The sequence below is a fragment of the Betta splendens genome, chromosome 9, assembly GCF_900634795.4.
Source record: "Betta splendens chromosome 9, fBetSpl5.4, whole genome shotgun sequence".
Taxonomy (NCBI): Eukaryota; Metazoa; Chordata; class Actinopteri; order Anabantiformes; family Osphronemidae; genus Betta; species Betta splendens.
This window is the reverse complement of record NC_040889.2, coordinates 3469178-3484895: the sequence shown is the minus strand read 5'-3', so window position 1 is coordinate 3484895 and position 15718 is coordinate 3469178. Positions and strand designations below refer to the sequence as shown.

At 44.5% G+C, this 15718-nt stretch overlaps 2 protein-coding genes across 2 annotated transcripts; both read right to left on the bottom strand.

Annotated features, from left to right (window-relative positions):
• Positions 1 to 1619: 1619 nt before the first annotated feature.
• Positions 1620 to 5036, bottom strand: LOC129604557 (uncharacterized). Its single transcript, XM_055511402.1, has 2 exons — positions 3411 to 5036; positions 1620 to 2301 (listed from the first exon to the last, which is right to left on the bottom strand). Exons 1-2 carry the CDS (start codon positions 4260 to 4262, stop codon positions 1858 to 1860), a joined length of 1296 nt encoding a protein of 431 aa, XP_055367377.1. The 5' UTR covers positions 4263 to 5036; the 3' UTR covers positions 1620 to 1857.
• Positions 5037 to 11285: 6249 nt separating this feature from the next.
• On the bottom strand, positions 11286 to 15059 carry LOC114861373 (amine sulfotransferase-like). Its single transcript, XM_029160501.3, has 5 exons — positions 12687 to 15059; positions 12166 to 12292; positions 11850 to 11944; positions 11593 to 11764; positions 11286 to 11521 (listed from the first exon to the last, which is right to left on the bottom strand). The coding sequence occupies exons 1-5, from the start codon at positions 13101 to 13103 to the stop codon at positions 11412 to 11414; spliced, it is 921 nt and encodes a 306-aa protein (XP_029016334.1). The 5' UTR covers positions 13104 to 15059; the 3' UTR covers positions 11286 to 11411.
• Between the last annotated feature and the right edge of the window lie 659 nt (positions 15060 to 15718).

Sequence of the window (15718 nt, the reverse complement as noted above, 5' to 3'; positions counted from 1 at the left end):
CAAGCAATTCAAACTATGTAAACCTAGCAAATACACACTACATTTACATGACTTATGTCCTGCATCTTCCCTGCCATTGTTGTTTACCAGTGCGACAGTCACTTGGTAGCGGTCACACAAATTAACAAATGAAAGATTCGTAAGGATCTGAATGAACAAATCACGAAAAAACTGGAGTGATGCTGCTTGCGACAGGGCCTAAGCTGTGAACAATAAACATGAACGATGAACTGAGCAGGTTATGTTTCGGGGTAAGTTCGTTTCGGAGGTTACTGAGTAAGGCGTGCCCGTTTGATGACGAGCCCGTGGACGTGGAGGCGCAGCTTATATGAGGATTCTTCCACCGTGAGAGGCTCATAAGGCCACGTATCGATGTTTTGTTCACATGATTTTCATATGAGAATTATTTGAAGGAGGGAGCGTTATCATTTTTCTAAAGAATTGTTAATGAATTTAACAAACCATTTGAAACATTTCATCTCAATCTAAACAAACGCGGGTCTGCACTTACCACAGAAAGCATTCTGTTTCGTCCCTCTTCTCACGCTGCGTAGCTCTTCGTTTTTTGCTTCAAGACATTTTTAAATGGCAGGTTTGTCCTTTCTATGATAATTTATGGCACGTATTTTAATACGTACACCTCGGACGTACTGCACACACGCACACTTTCCGTATTACTTTATTACTTTCCATTTCAGAGTTTCCAAACGTGATTGGGTGCATCGATAGCACCCACATTCCTATTAAAGCTCCTTCAGTCAATGTGGCAGACTATGTTGATAGAAAGTCATTTCACAGTATCAATGTGCATGTAACTATTATTTTCTGATCAGAATCTTTTGTTTTAAAGAACATTAAACTTATTACTGTTTCCATTAACTAGGTAATATTTGATGAAACCCATCTCATCATCATCATCATCATGATTCCAGAATCTTCAGGAAATCATCACTAGGTCACATGTTTCAACAGGGTATGTTGTAATTTACACAAGTTAATGTTTTTACTGTATTGTGTCAAGAACACACGGCTGAGGACCCAAATGCACAGCGCACTCTCGAAACGGGTGAATTTGAGCAGGGTTTATTGCACAAACGTTGTCAATCAGTCCAGGTCATACACAGGATGGCTCAGCATTAGGTACAGGAAAGGAACAGACGGGATCAGGTCCAGGAGGCAGGCAATGGTTCGATACACGGAGAAACTCAGCGACGGTACAGGTAAGGGCTAGACAAACTCACTGGTCAGACGGTCGTACAAAGGTCAATATCCAAGCGAAGGTACAGAAACGGGTCAGGCAGGAATAGGTGGTCAGAAGCAGGCAGGATCAACATGAGACAATCGACTAGAACGCTGGATGGTGGTACAATGACTCAACAATCTGGCGTCTGACTGCTGGCTGAGGTGGTGCTTAAATCCTGGGTGTGATTACTGATTAGTGACAGGTGTGCGTGGTGAACCGGGATAACAGAAAATAGCTCAGGAGAAAACAGGAAGTCCTTTCAACATAAAACAGGAAATGACATGAGAAACAAGAGACAAGAAACCAGATCGTGACAGTACCCCTCCCCCTAGGGCGTCTACCACGGCGCCCACGGAGCCCCCCCCCCCCCCCCCCCCCCCCCCCCAAACCAGGCGGGCGGAGGGCGGTCTCAGGAGGTCCCATCAAGGCAGACAAGCAGGGTGGAGGGAAGACCGGAGGAGGGTCGAAACAAGAGTCCACAAACCGAAACAGAAAGTCCACCAGTCCATGAAAGGCAGAGTCCAAACTGTCCTCTCACGGGGGATGGTGGCGAGGAGAGGGTTGGTTGCACGGCCCCCAGGCCGAGACGGCACTACCCATGCCCAAGAGCCAGGCTAGCAGAGTCCGGGAGGGCGGGGCCAAGTCCAGCCTCCTCCCGACGGAGGTGATCCGAGGACCCCAGAGTCGCGGCGGACGACGACGGCAGAGGCCGCGCCACCCAACCGGCAGGAGGTGACGGGGGCGAGACCACCAGTACGGCAGACGAACCGGAGGCGAGGACAGACGTGGAGGCGAGGCCGGAACCAGAGACGAAGCAGGGACCAGAGACGAGGGCAGACGTGGAGACGTGGTCGGCGCCGGACCACCAGGAACCGATGCAGATGTGGCCGGAGCCGAGCCGCCAGGAACTGATGCAGATGCGCCCGGAGCCGAGCCGCCAGGAACCGAGACGAACGTGGCCGGGACCGGGCCACCAGGAGCTGAGATGAGCGTGGCCGGGGCCAGACCACCGGGGCCCGATGTGCCGCAGGAACCTCTGGCACCTCCCCGAACGGCTCCTGTGCACACAGGGACAAAGGCAAAAGTCTCTGCAGGGCCACCAGAAGCTGCAGCAGGAACGACCTCCTCCTGGAGGTCGTGGAGAACTGCGACAGGCGCGACCTCCTCCTGGAGGTCGTGGAGAACTGCGACAGGAACTCCAGCTGGCGCGACCTCCTCCTGGAGGTCAGGGCTGACAGGAACAGGGACTGGAGCGGCGTCCTCACTGGAGCCGGCAGTGCTGCTCTCGGGCTCCGCACTGGAGCCGGCAGTGCTGCTCTCGGGCTCCGCACTGGAGCCGGCAGTGCTGCTCTCGGGCTCCGCACTGGAGCCGGCAGTGCTGCTCTCGGGCTCCGCACTGGAGCCGGCAGTGCTTGCTCTCGGGCTCCGCACTGGAGCCGGCAGTGCTGCTCTCGGGCTCCGCACTGGAGCCGGCAGTGCTGCTCTCGGGCTCCGCACTGGAGCCGGCAGTGCTGCTCTCGGGCTCCGCACTGGAGCCGGCAGTGCTGCTCTCGGGCTCCGCACTGGAGCCGGCAGTGCTGCTCTCGGGCTCCGCACTGGAGCCGGCAGGGACTGAGACGGCGTCCTCTCTGGAGTCAGCATGGCTGCTTGCAGCTGCCGAGCTCGACGGAGTAGACGTCGGGCCTGATTGGGTGTGACTAGCACTTGTTTGACGGGTGGTGCCCTCTGGCTGGGACAAGGCCTGAGCGTGACTCGACTGGACTGGGACCTGGACGTGACTAAACTGGACTGGAACGTGACCGGACTGAGCTGGAACCTGAACATGGCTCGACTGAACTGGGGCTAGAGCCTGAGCGGGGCTCGACTGGACTGCCCTGTCACGCGTGACAGGGCTGCACTGGAACCTGAGCGTGACAGGGCTGCACTGGAACCTGAGCGTGACAGGGCTGCACTGGAACCTGAGCGTGACAGGGCTGCACTGGAACCTGAGCGTGACAGGGCTGCACTGGAACCTGAGCGTGACAGGGCTGCACTGGAACCTGAGCGTGACAGGGCTGCACTGGAACCTGAGCGTGACAGGGCTGCACTGGAACCTGAGCGTGACAGGGCTGCACTGGAACCTGAGCGTGACAGGGCTGCACTGGAACCTGAGCGTGACAAGACTGACCTGGCTGAGACGCAGGAGTTGGTGTGGCTGCTGGCTGCAGGCCTGGGGTTGCAGGGCCTCACGCAGGGCAGGTTCCCTCAGGATGAGGGCAGCTGCCTCCTCGAACAGTTGTTCCTTCGTGCCCTGGTCTGCTGTCGAATCAGCAGTGTCCATCAGGTGGGCAAAGAGGAACGCAACCGGGGGAGAACAGAGGAGGTGGATCCGCTGTGCAACGCTATCTGGGATGCCTGCAATCGACATGACACAGTCAGTAGGGGAACCGAGGGAATGCTTTGCCGGGGAGGAGAGCTGCTCGGCCACTGCGACCGAGGTCTCTGGGCCCTGGATCCCGGAACCGTGCCCTCGCCGACGCCGTCTGGGGCGCCTGCGGCTGACCGTCGTCTGAGGCGCTGAGAGCGGCGGGGGCTGGGTCTCTGCAGCTGGGTCCGAGTTGCGAACAGAGGCGGCGGCGCTTGGAGCGGCGACAGGAACGTGAACATGACCCGCTGGATTGGCGGCAGGAACGGAGACGTGAACCGCCAGAGCGGCGACAGGAACGTGAACATGATCCGCTGGATTAGCGGCAGGAACGGAGACGTGAACCGCCGGAGCGGCGACAGGAAAAGCTGCGGAGACACGGGCAGACGGTGCACGCAGCGTGCGTGCCAAATCCCTCCGCATCAGCTGGAGCCTGTCAAAGAGTGCCTGCACTCCGGGGTACTCACGCCACCAAAACTCGTCCTCCAGAATTTCAATGGCCATATTTACAACGCCGAGCCAGACCTTGGGACTGCCCGCTTCCGCATATTCCTTTGCTAGTCTCTGGAAATCACCGTGGATATCCTCTGGTAAGCTTGAGGAAAAAAACTCCATCGCTCCGGGGCGTGGTTATACCCGGAGGCGAGCAAACAGCGAAAAAAAAGGGAGAAAGCAAAATAGCATCAGACCTGGGTGCGGGCTGGGCGCTGGCTGGGTCCAAGTCTGGCCAGATTGTTCAGTCAAGAACACACGGCTGAGGACCCAAATGCACAGCGCACTCTCGAAACGGGTGAATTTGAGCAGGGTTTATTGCACAAACGTTGTCAATCAGTCCAGGTCATACACAGGATGGCTCAGTATTAGGTACAGGAAAGGAACAGACGAGATCAGGTCCAGGAGGCAGACAATGGTTCGATACGCGGAGAAACTCAGCGACGGTACAGGTAAGGGCTAGACAAACTCACTGGTCAGACGGTCATGCAAAGGTCAATATCCAAGCGAAGGTACAGAAACGGGTCAGGCAGGAATCGGCGGTCAGAAGCAGGCAGGATCAACAACATGAGACAATCGACTACAACGCTGGATGGTGGTACAATGACTCGACAATCTGGCGTCTGACTGCTGGCTGAGGTGGTGCTTAAATCCTGGGTGTGATTACTGATTAGTGACAGGTGTGTGTGGTGAACCGGGATAACAGAAAATACTGTAGCTGAGGAGAAAACAGAAAGTCCTTCCAAAATAAAACAGGAAATGACATGAGAAACAAGAGACAAGAAACCAGATCATGACATATTGTACTATATGGTTTTACACATTTCAATCATTACAGGACTCTACAATGGCTTCTTGCTGGGGGACAGAGGGTTCCCTTGTCTGCCCTATTTAATGACACCCTACCCTGAACCTGAGCCTGACACAGACACAGACACAGTTCAACCGGGCCCAGAACACGGCCAAGGTGGAGATGACCACAGGCATCCTGAAGGCGAGGTTCCGAGGTTGTCTGCGTGGCCTCAGGGTCAGTCTATTAAGGCCATGTGACAATATAGTGGATTGTGTTGTCCTTCACAACATTGCCACAATACGAGGAGAGCCACCCTTCTTGTCCTGGTGAAGATGACCAAGAGGATCCAGTAGTGAACCAAGTAGAGCACAGAGATCGAAGACTCTTAAGACACATGATTTGTCAGAATCACTTTTATTAAGGTTTCTGCAGCAAAGCACTCATCATTTCTTCATGTCCTAAAAAAATAAAATGGAATATTATTTACATTACTTCACACAATGTCCCAGACTGTGTGCTTTCTGGAGAGTCCAATAATACAATCCATCCATCAGTGACTGCAAGACAATGCAACCCATAAGATCAAAGTGAAATAAAAGAAAAAGAAATAAATATTTAAAAAAAATTCAGAGTACTACAACATTGTAGAAGCCTATGCAAGATATAAATCCTGTAACTGTGTAATCAAATCTTACCGTTTTGTAGGATTTTGTGTTTTATTTTGACTTGGGACAGAGTTCCTCTTGCTCCAGAAGGATTACACCTTATTAAACAAGAATATTACTATTATCTAATATTATTCGAATGTCATGGAATTAATAGTACAAAATGATGTGGAAGTTATGTTCAATTTTCCTTTACAATAAAAGAGGAGAGGGTAACATAACGATAATTAAATATACACAATTTACTTTTTTTTTCTTTTTTTTTCTTTGCCGATGCAGCTGTGTTGCTTTTTCTATTAATAAACGGCTTAAATTCTTCATTAAAAACATAGCATTAAAACCTCTTACTCCGCCGTTGAAATACACTGCCATTATAGTGTCGCTTTGGATTTTCATGGTGACTTGTGAATTCGGCGATCCATTGACAATGTCTTTATATATACAGTACGCCGTGCACGCTGGGTTACCAACAGGAATAGAACAGACATACTCAGGGTAAGCAGGTTCTGGGTTAATCAACCCAGAGTTCAGGGTTTAGCAGAAGGTTAATCAAGCCTGCTTTCTGGAACACACCCCAGGACACCTAAACATAACTTGACTAGTTCAAACATAAGCACAATAAACCAAAACTGATGAAATGATGAAGGTCTGATCATACAACATGTACAAGGTCAAGCTGGGCCCTGTTCTGTCAGTACCACAGCTCCTCGGGGGCAAACTTTCTTCAGGTATCATAAATAAAGGTTTAGGTTCCTTCTCTGTTTGCATTGAAGAAAGCTCATTAACCAGAATTGCAGATGCCTGTTGCTCCAATCCAGTAAGTCTGGACCATAATCCGCATCCTAAATTATAAATAGTCATTTGGCTGCCAATCAAAACCAACCTACTGTGGCATTGGGAAGTTGTGTGGGTGAAAACTCCGCCTGCTTCATTAAAACAGTCTGAAGCTTAGATGCTGGTCAGAAAGTTGGGGACAACTAATTCTAAACTTTTTTCAGACTCAGATAAGAGCGAGTGTCTCTCTGCCCATTCTGACCTTTGTATCCACTCAGAGCGGAGCCCGCAGTCTTACACGCCTCTTTGCATGTTCTGTACAGCTGCCACCCCCCAGAATTTAATAAACATCAAAATAGTTTTACTTACAAAACAAAGTAACAGTAAGGTACAGTAATAACGTGTGGTTTATTGAAACCAAAATAAGACAAACGAAAGCACCCGCCAAAATGTGCCCAGCAACAAACACAGAGTTCTGGGAGGCTGGCGTCAGAACAAGACGACGGAGGAGACCAGAGGGTCGAGTAGCAGAACACAGAGCGGCCAGGGAGAATCGCTCAGGGCACCAGAGGCAGGAATTGAAGAGGTCCGCTTCACCGGATCGCCAGGAATGAGGGTATGAGTGGTCATCTTCAAGCCATTGGGAACAAGGGCTGGAGTGGTCATCTCCAGACCACCAGGAACTGGAACTGGCTTGAAGACTCGGGACATGGAAGAACACTGAACTTCAGCTGGAACTGGACTTGAATGCTGAACTTGAATGCAGAACATGAGTTTCAGCTAGACATGAGCTTACTATATTAGAAAGAGAAAAACATGTATTTTTAATACTATGTTTTTCTGCATTAAAAGTGTTTTACCTCAAAAACAGAGTTCGGAAAATGGACCAGTACTCCAAAGCTGGAAGAAACTGTTATCTTCACACTCCAATGTGCCATATATAGGTTACTAAGTGAGAGGAGAAGCCTGATGGTTTGAAGACAGAAGCTTTAAAAGAAGAATTGTAGATTAGTAAAATGTTCTGTTACGAACTCCCCCTGTATGGTTCTGAACCGTCGGGCTTGACAGGGAACAGGGCCAGAGGAGGAGATGCAGTGGAGGCGGAGGACGGAAACAACGCCCACTCTGAGCGGGGACCTATGGCTCTCACGGAGCTTGGTGGAAATACTCACGTGTTGAAAAACACTGAAAAGTAAATATTGATTATTATTGTAGTGATGTAGTCTGATGGAAATTACGTGATAAGTTTATTATTGGAATATATAAAGTAAAAATTAAAACCATTTCAAGGTGGTAGTATTACAAAAGGTGATGTCTTTGTGAAAAATTATGTATGGAATTTGTGAGTTCATCCATTGTATTGGTTTTGTTCTTTGAACACAGTGATGTTAATGTATAATTCATTTCATGAAGCAGTAAAACACATATGTATGTCTTGAATTAAAAAATAAAATCTAATTTAATTTCTAAATAAAGAAAGGTTTGGGAAATGTACATACAGTATGAAACTGGTAGGGTTCAAGACCTTCAACAAGGTTAATAACCACTGTTCTACTGTAAATGTTGTGTATGTGTATACTCCCTATGAGCTTCAATGAACCGAGACATGTATATAATTAGGCTTTCTTATATTAATGCTTTTATATTAGCTAATCACTCCACCAGTCTGTATGTGGTTGGTGATATGGATGCTGACATTTCAGACAAAAGGTTAATGTTTGTTAACCTCATGATACTTTTCTGTGAAGAAAATAAACTAATTCTATCCAGTCAAAGGCTTCAGCCTGTCGACATTTATAAATATATAAGGGAGGCCTGACATGTCAAATTGTTGCTTGATCACTGTATCAGCACCTGTGGATATGGGGATTGTATCTGAGATGGTGCATGAACCTTATGATGGCCAAAGTGGACTGGACTTCCCTTCAGGTGGACAGTAATAATGAATTATTATTGAGAGACTGATGGTTTATTTAACAATATCCAGTTACCAATGGCAGCAATCTTATGTTCGAATGGCATCTGCAAAACTGCCTGTCATTATGAAGCGCTTTGTCTTATGTATGGGTGTATATACAGTACATATGATATATATATACTATCATCAAGGCTGAAAATAGGCTTATTTATAATAGTAAAAAAACAGAGAACACAAATATGTGGCAGCTTGCAGAGAGGAAGCCTCTAGGGCATTTAAGGCTTGGCACTGGATTGGTAAACACAGAGAGGTTCTTGAATTGGACCTTAAAAAGCGTACAAAGGCTAGATACAAATATGTGGTCCGGTACATCGGTAAACGCAAAACGGCAACGAGAGCTGAGTCATTGGCTAGTAAGACGTGTTCAGGAATAAAACAGCTTTAGAGGTTTAAAGAGGTTAAAACCTTGAGTAAAAGTAGTACATAACTCCCCTGTACTTTGGATGGGGTTAGCCAAGGAAATACTATAGCGGAATTATGGAGTACGATGCATACTATACAATAGTGTCAAAAGTGACAAATATATTGTGGACATGATCACTGATGCTGATGTACTGTGGCAGGTCTTACCCCTAAGGAGATGTTAAAGGCTATCTTGCAGCTTCCGGCAAATAAAGCTGCAGGACCTGATCTGATTACAGTAGAGCACTTGAAGTTTGCCTCTACCAAGGTAGCAGTATTACTAGGCGTCTGTCCTACAAGCCCACAGGATGCCAGGGTGGGCTGTTGTCCCCTGCCCTTTTTAACTTTTATATGAATGACTTTGACTTTGAAAAGTTACAGCAAATCAAACCAATATGGGCTGTATGGTTGGCGACAATGGTGAATCATCTTATGTATCTATTCAGTAATCTATATAATGCTAAGAAGAGTTTGGTGATGATATTTAGGACAAAGGAAGACAAACATTCAAGTTTTCCTGAGTTCTATTTGTGAAATCATTGCGGACCTGTAGCAAGATTAAATAATATCTGGGGCATCTACTTACTGATCAGCTGATCAGATCTTATTCTTTGATAGATTTGGCTATATGTTGGTTGACATGTATTTTCTCTAATATTTACAATATTTCAGTTTTCAGCCACAGCTGGGAAAAATGTCATTAGTTATTTTAGTTATTGTTATGTCATTAGAGACTCAGATAGCCAAGGGGAAAGTAAAATTAGATGCAACAATGATTGTCTGGTCTGTTATGTGTGCTTCTAACAGTTCAACAGGTTGTGTGTTATTTGCTTATGTGTCATCTAGTTCATTAGGGCGTAGCCTGTTCATCAGATAGTCAGTAAATTTTGTCATGGTTAATGGTTATTTTGTGTTGTTGTTGTTGTTTTAGCTACTAAAGTTTAGTCTTTCCTGTTTGGCTTTTGACTGACATCGAGGGTGTAATCTTGAAGAGGTTTGTTTGGCTTTAACTTTAATGGACATTGAGGGGGAAAGTTTATAGTATATTTTATTATTGCTTATGAAAAGTATGAGAGAGGAAAATACATGTGACAATGTCTGTCTTTAGTTATTGAGTCTAAAGGGCTTGTGTTAGTAACTGGGGTTAAAGAGTTTGTTTTTGAGTTTGAGCAGGTTTGTTCTTAGGAGAACATCTGCAGCTCATGTCAAACTGACCCTGATTGACGACCAAAAGAGTCCTGGGAGTTCGGTGGAAGTACAGCGTGAACTCGCTGTACCTCCACCGAGGAACACAGCCCATTGCCAATCCTAATGTGTAATTACGTAGACCCTTTTCTCTTGAGTAAACATCTAGACTTACAGGATTTGGAGTGGAGAGAGCGGGACTAGTGGTTGAAACAGGTCCACACAGGCGGGTTTTTTTAGAGCATTATCGTGATCTGCTTGAGAAAAGCTTTTCTGTCTAAACAGCTGACCTTCTTTAACCTCGCGCGTGAGGTCACCTGTTGAAGGAAGAGCCAAGGAGTTCTGTTTCTTCGAGTCTTTAACTTTGCTTTTTCATGTTGTTATTTTCATTTCTGTTTAATGTGATGCAGAGAGGTCAAAAGAGAAACGAGTTTTGATGGATATTAAAAGGTCCATGAGGAGAGAATCTGTAGGTGAATTCAGTACTTTATCTTTGTTATTATCAGAGTCTTGTATGAAGCAAGACTTACAGAAACATTAGAGAAAGACTTAGAGAAACATTACAGGAGCCTGGCCGACCCCCGGGACCGACATTTCGTTTTTGAAATTTTGTCTATCATAGGGGGTTCAAAATGCTCTTTGTCTGGTCCATCACCTAGGACCTTCTTGCTTTGGGAGACCCTACCAGGGGCATTAAGCCCCGGGCAACAAAGCTCCTAGGGTCGTCCAAACACAAACACCACCACGATAAGTTCATAGAGGAGTAAAAACAACAACAACAAAAAAAACAGCGGTTACCAGAAAGATTTGAATGAAAACTTTGGGGTCTGCCAGACTGGAATACAGTTCTTCTGTTTTCAGCTCTGCCTCTAGCCAGTATTAAAGGTCTTCACAATTTCACTTTCCTCCACTGGCTCCTATTAGTATTTAACACTTCTACAGTACAATCATCAAAATTATTTTAATTGTGTCTCTTCTGCTTGAAGCTCATTTGTTTGTAGACTAGCATTTGACCAGTGACAGTGTAGTTTATGCTTCCTTTACTTTTGGTTTGTTTTAGTTTGGTGTCTTTGTTTTAACCTTTCACATTTTGTTTAAAGCAATATTGTAATGTATAGAAAAATAAAATTTCACAAAACTTAATTTGCTTTGTGTTTTCTGTTTGTGCGTTCATTTAGAAAAAAAATTAAGCAGCTACTGAGACACACTCACCATCCTGGTAAAGCCTTGAGGAAGGTTGATTAACAAGGCACTAATTCAATTAATTATCACTGAACAATAATTGTGTGCAACTGCTGCATATGTAGAAACATTTATGAAATTGAAAAATTATATTATTTTTTTGTATTTTATTTTTCACATTTTCTGAAACACAAAGATGATATCAAAACAAATGATTAGGTTTTTTATTTAGTTTGTTCTCACTTAGAAAACATGTCAGCACCTACTTTAATCAGCCTTATTGTATTCTCTGCTTATTCACAGATGAACTTCAGAGACAGATTACCGAGTTTCTCCTGCAGCATTTTGTCGACTCTCTCACTTTGAGCAACAGTGAAGCTGTTTTTCCAGTCACCGATCTGACCTGTACAAACAAAGCAAAGCTCCAGCTGACATCTGGTAACATGTGTCTGCCAAAGGGTTATGTGATGTTACCTTTACGCATGAAGTTTCCATCGAACATGTCTTTTGGCAGAAACTCATAGTTGGCTTTTGGGTCTTTCTTCATGGTCTTAAAGGTGCATTTTTCAACCACTTGTTCAATGGTTTCTTCATTGAGGTTTTTCCCTAAGAATTTGCATATCTTAGTTATAGCTGCCTTCAGGTCCTAAAACAGAAACAAAAAATAGATGAAAAGACTTGACAAATAATGGGGGAGAATGAACAACACAAGAAGAAAAACATGGACGTACTAGAGTCATGTCCTCATAGGTCAAGAAGAGGATGTTGTACTGGTCTTTGTTTAAATGCCATTCTCTGATGTGGTCGAACCAGGAGGATCCCGGAACTGTGTATTTGATAAATATATCCCTTAATATTACCTAAATTTGTATTTTTACATAGAATAGAATAGAATAGAATAGAATAGAATAGAATAGAATAGAATAGAATAGAATAGAATAGAACTCACGTACATGTTATGATATTTAAATGCAAATAATAATTCAGTCTTAGAATTGTTATGTGGATACCATCATCATGTACAGTACAGTAGCCTGGTTGTCTCACCGTTGCCATTCAAAAATTCCTCCAAAAAACACTCAAAGCTCTTGGGAGTCTCCATGACTTTGAGTGCACAGCTGAAGTGGTAATAGGAGACGATGTTGTCCTTAGGATTACGCATCACATAGATGATCTGACACAAATCCAGTACAGATAAAAGTGATACTTCACCGCATAAATATTTTACATTTTATCAGTAGACCTGTGCAACAACATTTAACATTGATGGTATATGTCCAGAGAAAACAGAAAACTCAGGTAATAGGTTTTGTGACTGAAAATGGTAATATCCTACAATACCCAGAATGCATCTGACAAATCACCTGATTTTGATCCTGCAATGACTGGACCTACCTGTCAGGTTCTTGCGTCCTTTTTCACAAACATCAAATTTATAGTCTCGTTATATTATTTTATCATTTTGAGAAACACACACACACACACACACACACACACACACACACACACACACACACACACACACACACACACACACACACACAGGCAAAGTTTGATCAAATACAGACCTTGGCTTTCTTGTCTTTCAGTTGTGGAGGCATGAGAGCTGGTGTCAGATGAGAGGTGAACAGTCGTGGAGAAGCACGTAGAGAATAGTCTTCATCCTTATCATGGTACTCTAGCCATGGCATCTGGCCAGAGTTGTTTATATAGTTGTTCAGACCTCCATCTAACTCACAGATAGAGATCATAATCTGCTGAGCCCATATAGTGCCTGTGAATAGAAAAAGTAGCATATTGTTTCCACCAATACAGAAATATATCAATAAATTCTTTAACTCACCTGATTTTGGATAAGTGACAAGGAATAAGTCACTGTCTCGCACTTCAAAGCTCTGGAGTAAATCTATGAGCTCTGCAGTTGTTTGATCCTTAAAAAAGTTGTAGTTTTTATAGTTGAAAACACGGCTGTTGATCTGCTCCATGTCAGAGTCAAGTCACATCTACTGTAGTATGAGACAAATGTTTGCAGGCGTAATAGCTAAACGCACAAGGAAGAACCTTGCAGTCTTGAGCACAGTATCAGGATTTATAATCCCTCTATCATGTTCCACTCCCATTTTCTAGTGCACGCCCTCTGCCACCCATAGGCTGGCATCTCTCTCACCTGTGCCTTTTCCTCTGTCAGTGTATTTGATTGATTCAGTGTGTAGGAGCCCTAGTGTATGTTACATATGCTTTCGATTGGTGCACTTTAATGACGTTGATGGTTCACGTCATTAAAAGGCACCTGCTTGCCTGCGCTGGAAGAGTATTACCGAGGAGAGCACAGAGGCGGGTAGTGCAATTACTTTCAACCCCTTATGCTAATGCCAATGCTGGTATGGTGATCACAGCGATGTACCATCAAACGTCTTCAATAAATGGAGCTAAGTAACATCATGAGGGCTCTATGTGTGCTTGCTGGTATTAACAGCACGTCTCACAGTGGTAGACTCGTGGCCTGCCTCAAGCGATTTACTACTACTACTACTACTTTCACAGTGTTTGTTGCAATGTTAGTTCTATTGTAATGTATATCAATGTTATGGGAAAATTTGTTTCTTCCTTATTCTATGCAGTTATTATATGATTTATGATTTATGACTTATGTCCTGTGGGCGGCACGGTGGTGCGGTGGGTAGAACTGTCGCCTCACAGCAAGAAGGTTCTGGAGGCAGCCCTGGTGCAGTTTGCACGTTCTCCCCGTGTTTGCGTGGGTTCTTCCTCCCACAGTCCAAAGACGTGCATTATGTTGATTGGCTTCTCTCCATTGCCCGTAGGTGTGTGTGTGTGATTGAATGGTTGTCTGTCTATGTGTTGCCCTGCGATGGACTGGCGACCCGTCCAGGGTGTACCCTGCCTCTCGCCCATAGCCAACTGGGTTAGGCTCCAGCACCCCCGTGACCCCGCATTAGGGAGTAAGCGGTTTAGATAATGGATGGATGGATGGACTTATGTCCTGCAATTAATGTCTTATATTTTGTCTTACTGTATGTATTTAACATTTCACCTACATTGTTCAATGGTTGTCTCTGCCTGATAGACTCTGGACTCTAGCTCCCAAACCCAAGGCCAGGGAGCTGTGTTTCTCTGTTGAGACTTAGCGCTCCTTCCTCTCTGATAGTCAGATGCCAGTGATGCAGGTGTGAGAATGTAAACATCTCCACACACAAGGCAACAGGGATGAGTTGGTGCATGCAGTCTCCCAGAGTGAAAATGGAAGCAGAGAGAATCTCTTGTTATGCCCCCTTCTGTTTTTGGTTTTGGTACAGGTGCATTATGTCGTGCACCTGTAGGATCCTAAAATCCATGTAATTTCATGTTAACTTCTCGATCTTCCTTGGCCAGCAACACTAACACACATCTTACCTGTCACTCATCCAAGGAGGAGCAAGAGAGAGGGCAGAGCTGTGTTCCGAGCGAGTACGGTGCACGAACAGATGATTAGAGGTAGGGAAAGAAATGATCAAGCAAACACAAGATAATGCTAATAACAAATGATAATTGCATTTCTTGTGTTGTTATTGTATTTTTCAGCTGATCATTGAGAAAAAAAATCATCAATCTGTCATTGTGTTGATTTTTATTGATGATTTTAATGATGATTTACTTACTATAATGTTGATTTATATTCAATCAGTTTTTAATGATAATGAAGAATTATAAATAAAACAATGATTTCATGTCAGAATAAAATAAAATTGTAAACTACCTCATGATTATACAAGGTATTTTCGCCCTGGGAATCCTTCTTGCTGTAAAGCGACAGTGCTACCCACTGCACTAATTAATTCACAAAAATCTGTATGTAAATATTAAAACAAATATTCTGCTTTTGGGAATGTTCTTCTCACTTGTTGAATATTTCCTTGAAGGTTATGTTTAGCGCACCTAATACATCGGGAACAATGTTTTTAGAAAAATTTGTAATTCTATAACTAGTATAGTATTTGTCAAGGCCCATGACTCCAAGATTGCTGCCCATTTATAGAGGGATGTTGATAGGACAGGTTTTCCCTCTAACATAAATAGTGTAGCGTGCTTGATCCATTCACATAAATAATATAATATAAATAACACACATAAATAAAGAATAAGGTATTGGGTTGTCCTGTAAATCTGGTCTAGGTTTTCTGACTTTTGAACACTCTATTTGGATCAATTTTTTGTCCACGCGCTGATATGATCTGTCCTAAATATTTAACTTCTTTATTCCACATTTGCAGTTTGTTTTTACTGGCCTTGTGGCCAGAAAATGAAAGAGGCTCTACACTATCTTTCTTGCATTCATCTTCAGTCTATGAGTCCACCAGAATATCATCCACCTACAGCAATATCAGACTGCTATGTGATGGTGGGCTTACGGGCTTAAAAGAAAACTTCACTGATTTTCAATTGGAGTTGACCAAGACGATCTCGGGTAATATATGTAGAATGAAGGGACACTCATTATCCTTAATTTTCCTCCAACACAGACTTGGCATATGCTATGTGCCAAGTGCCAAGTGAAGCACACCTCCCCTTTCCCTTGATATCTCACGTCACTCAATGACTCAGG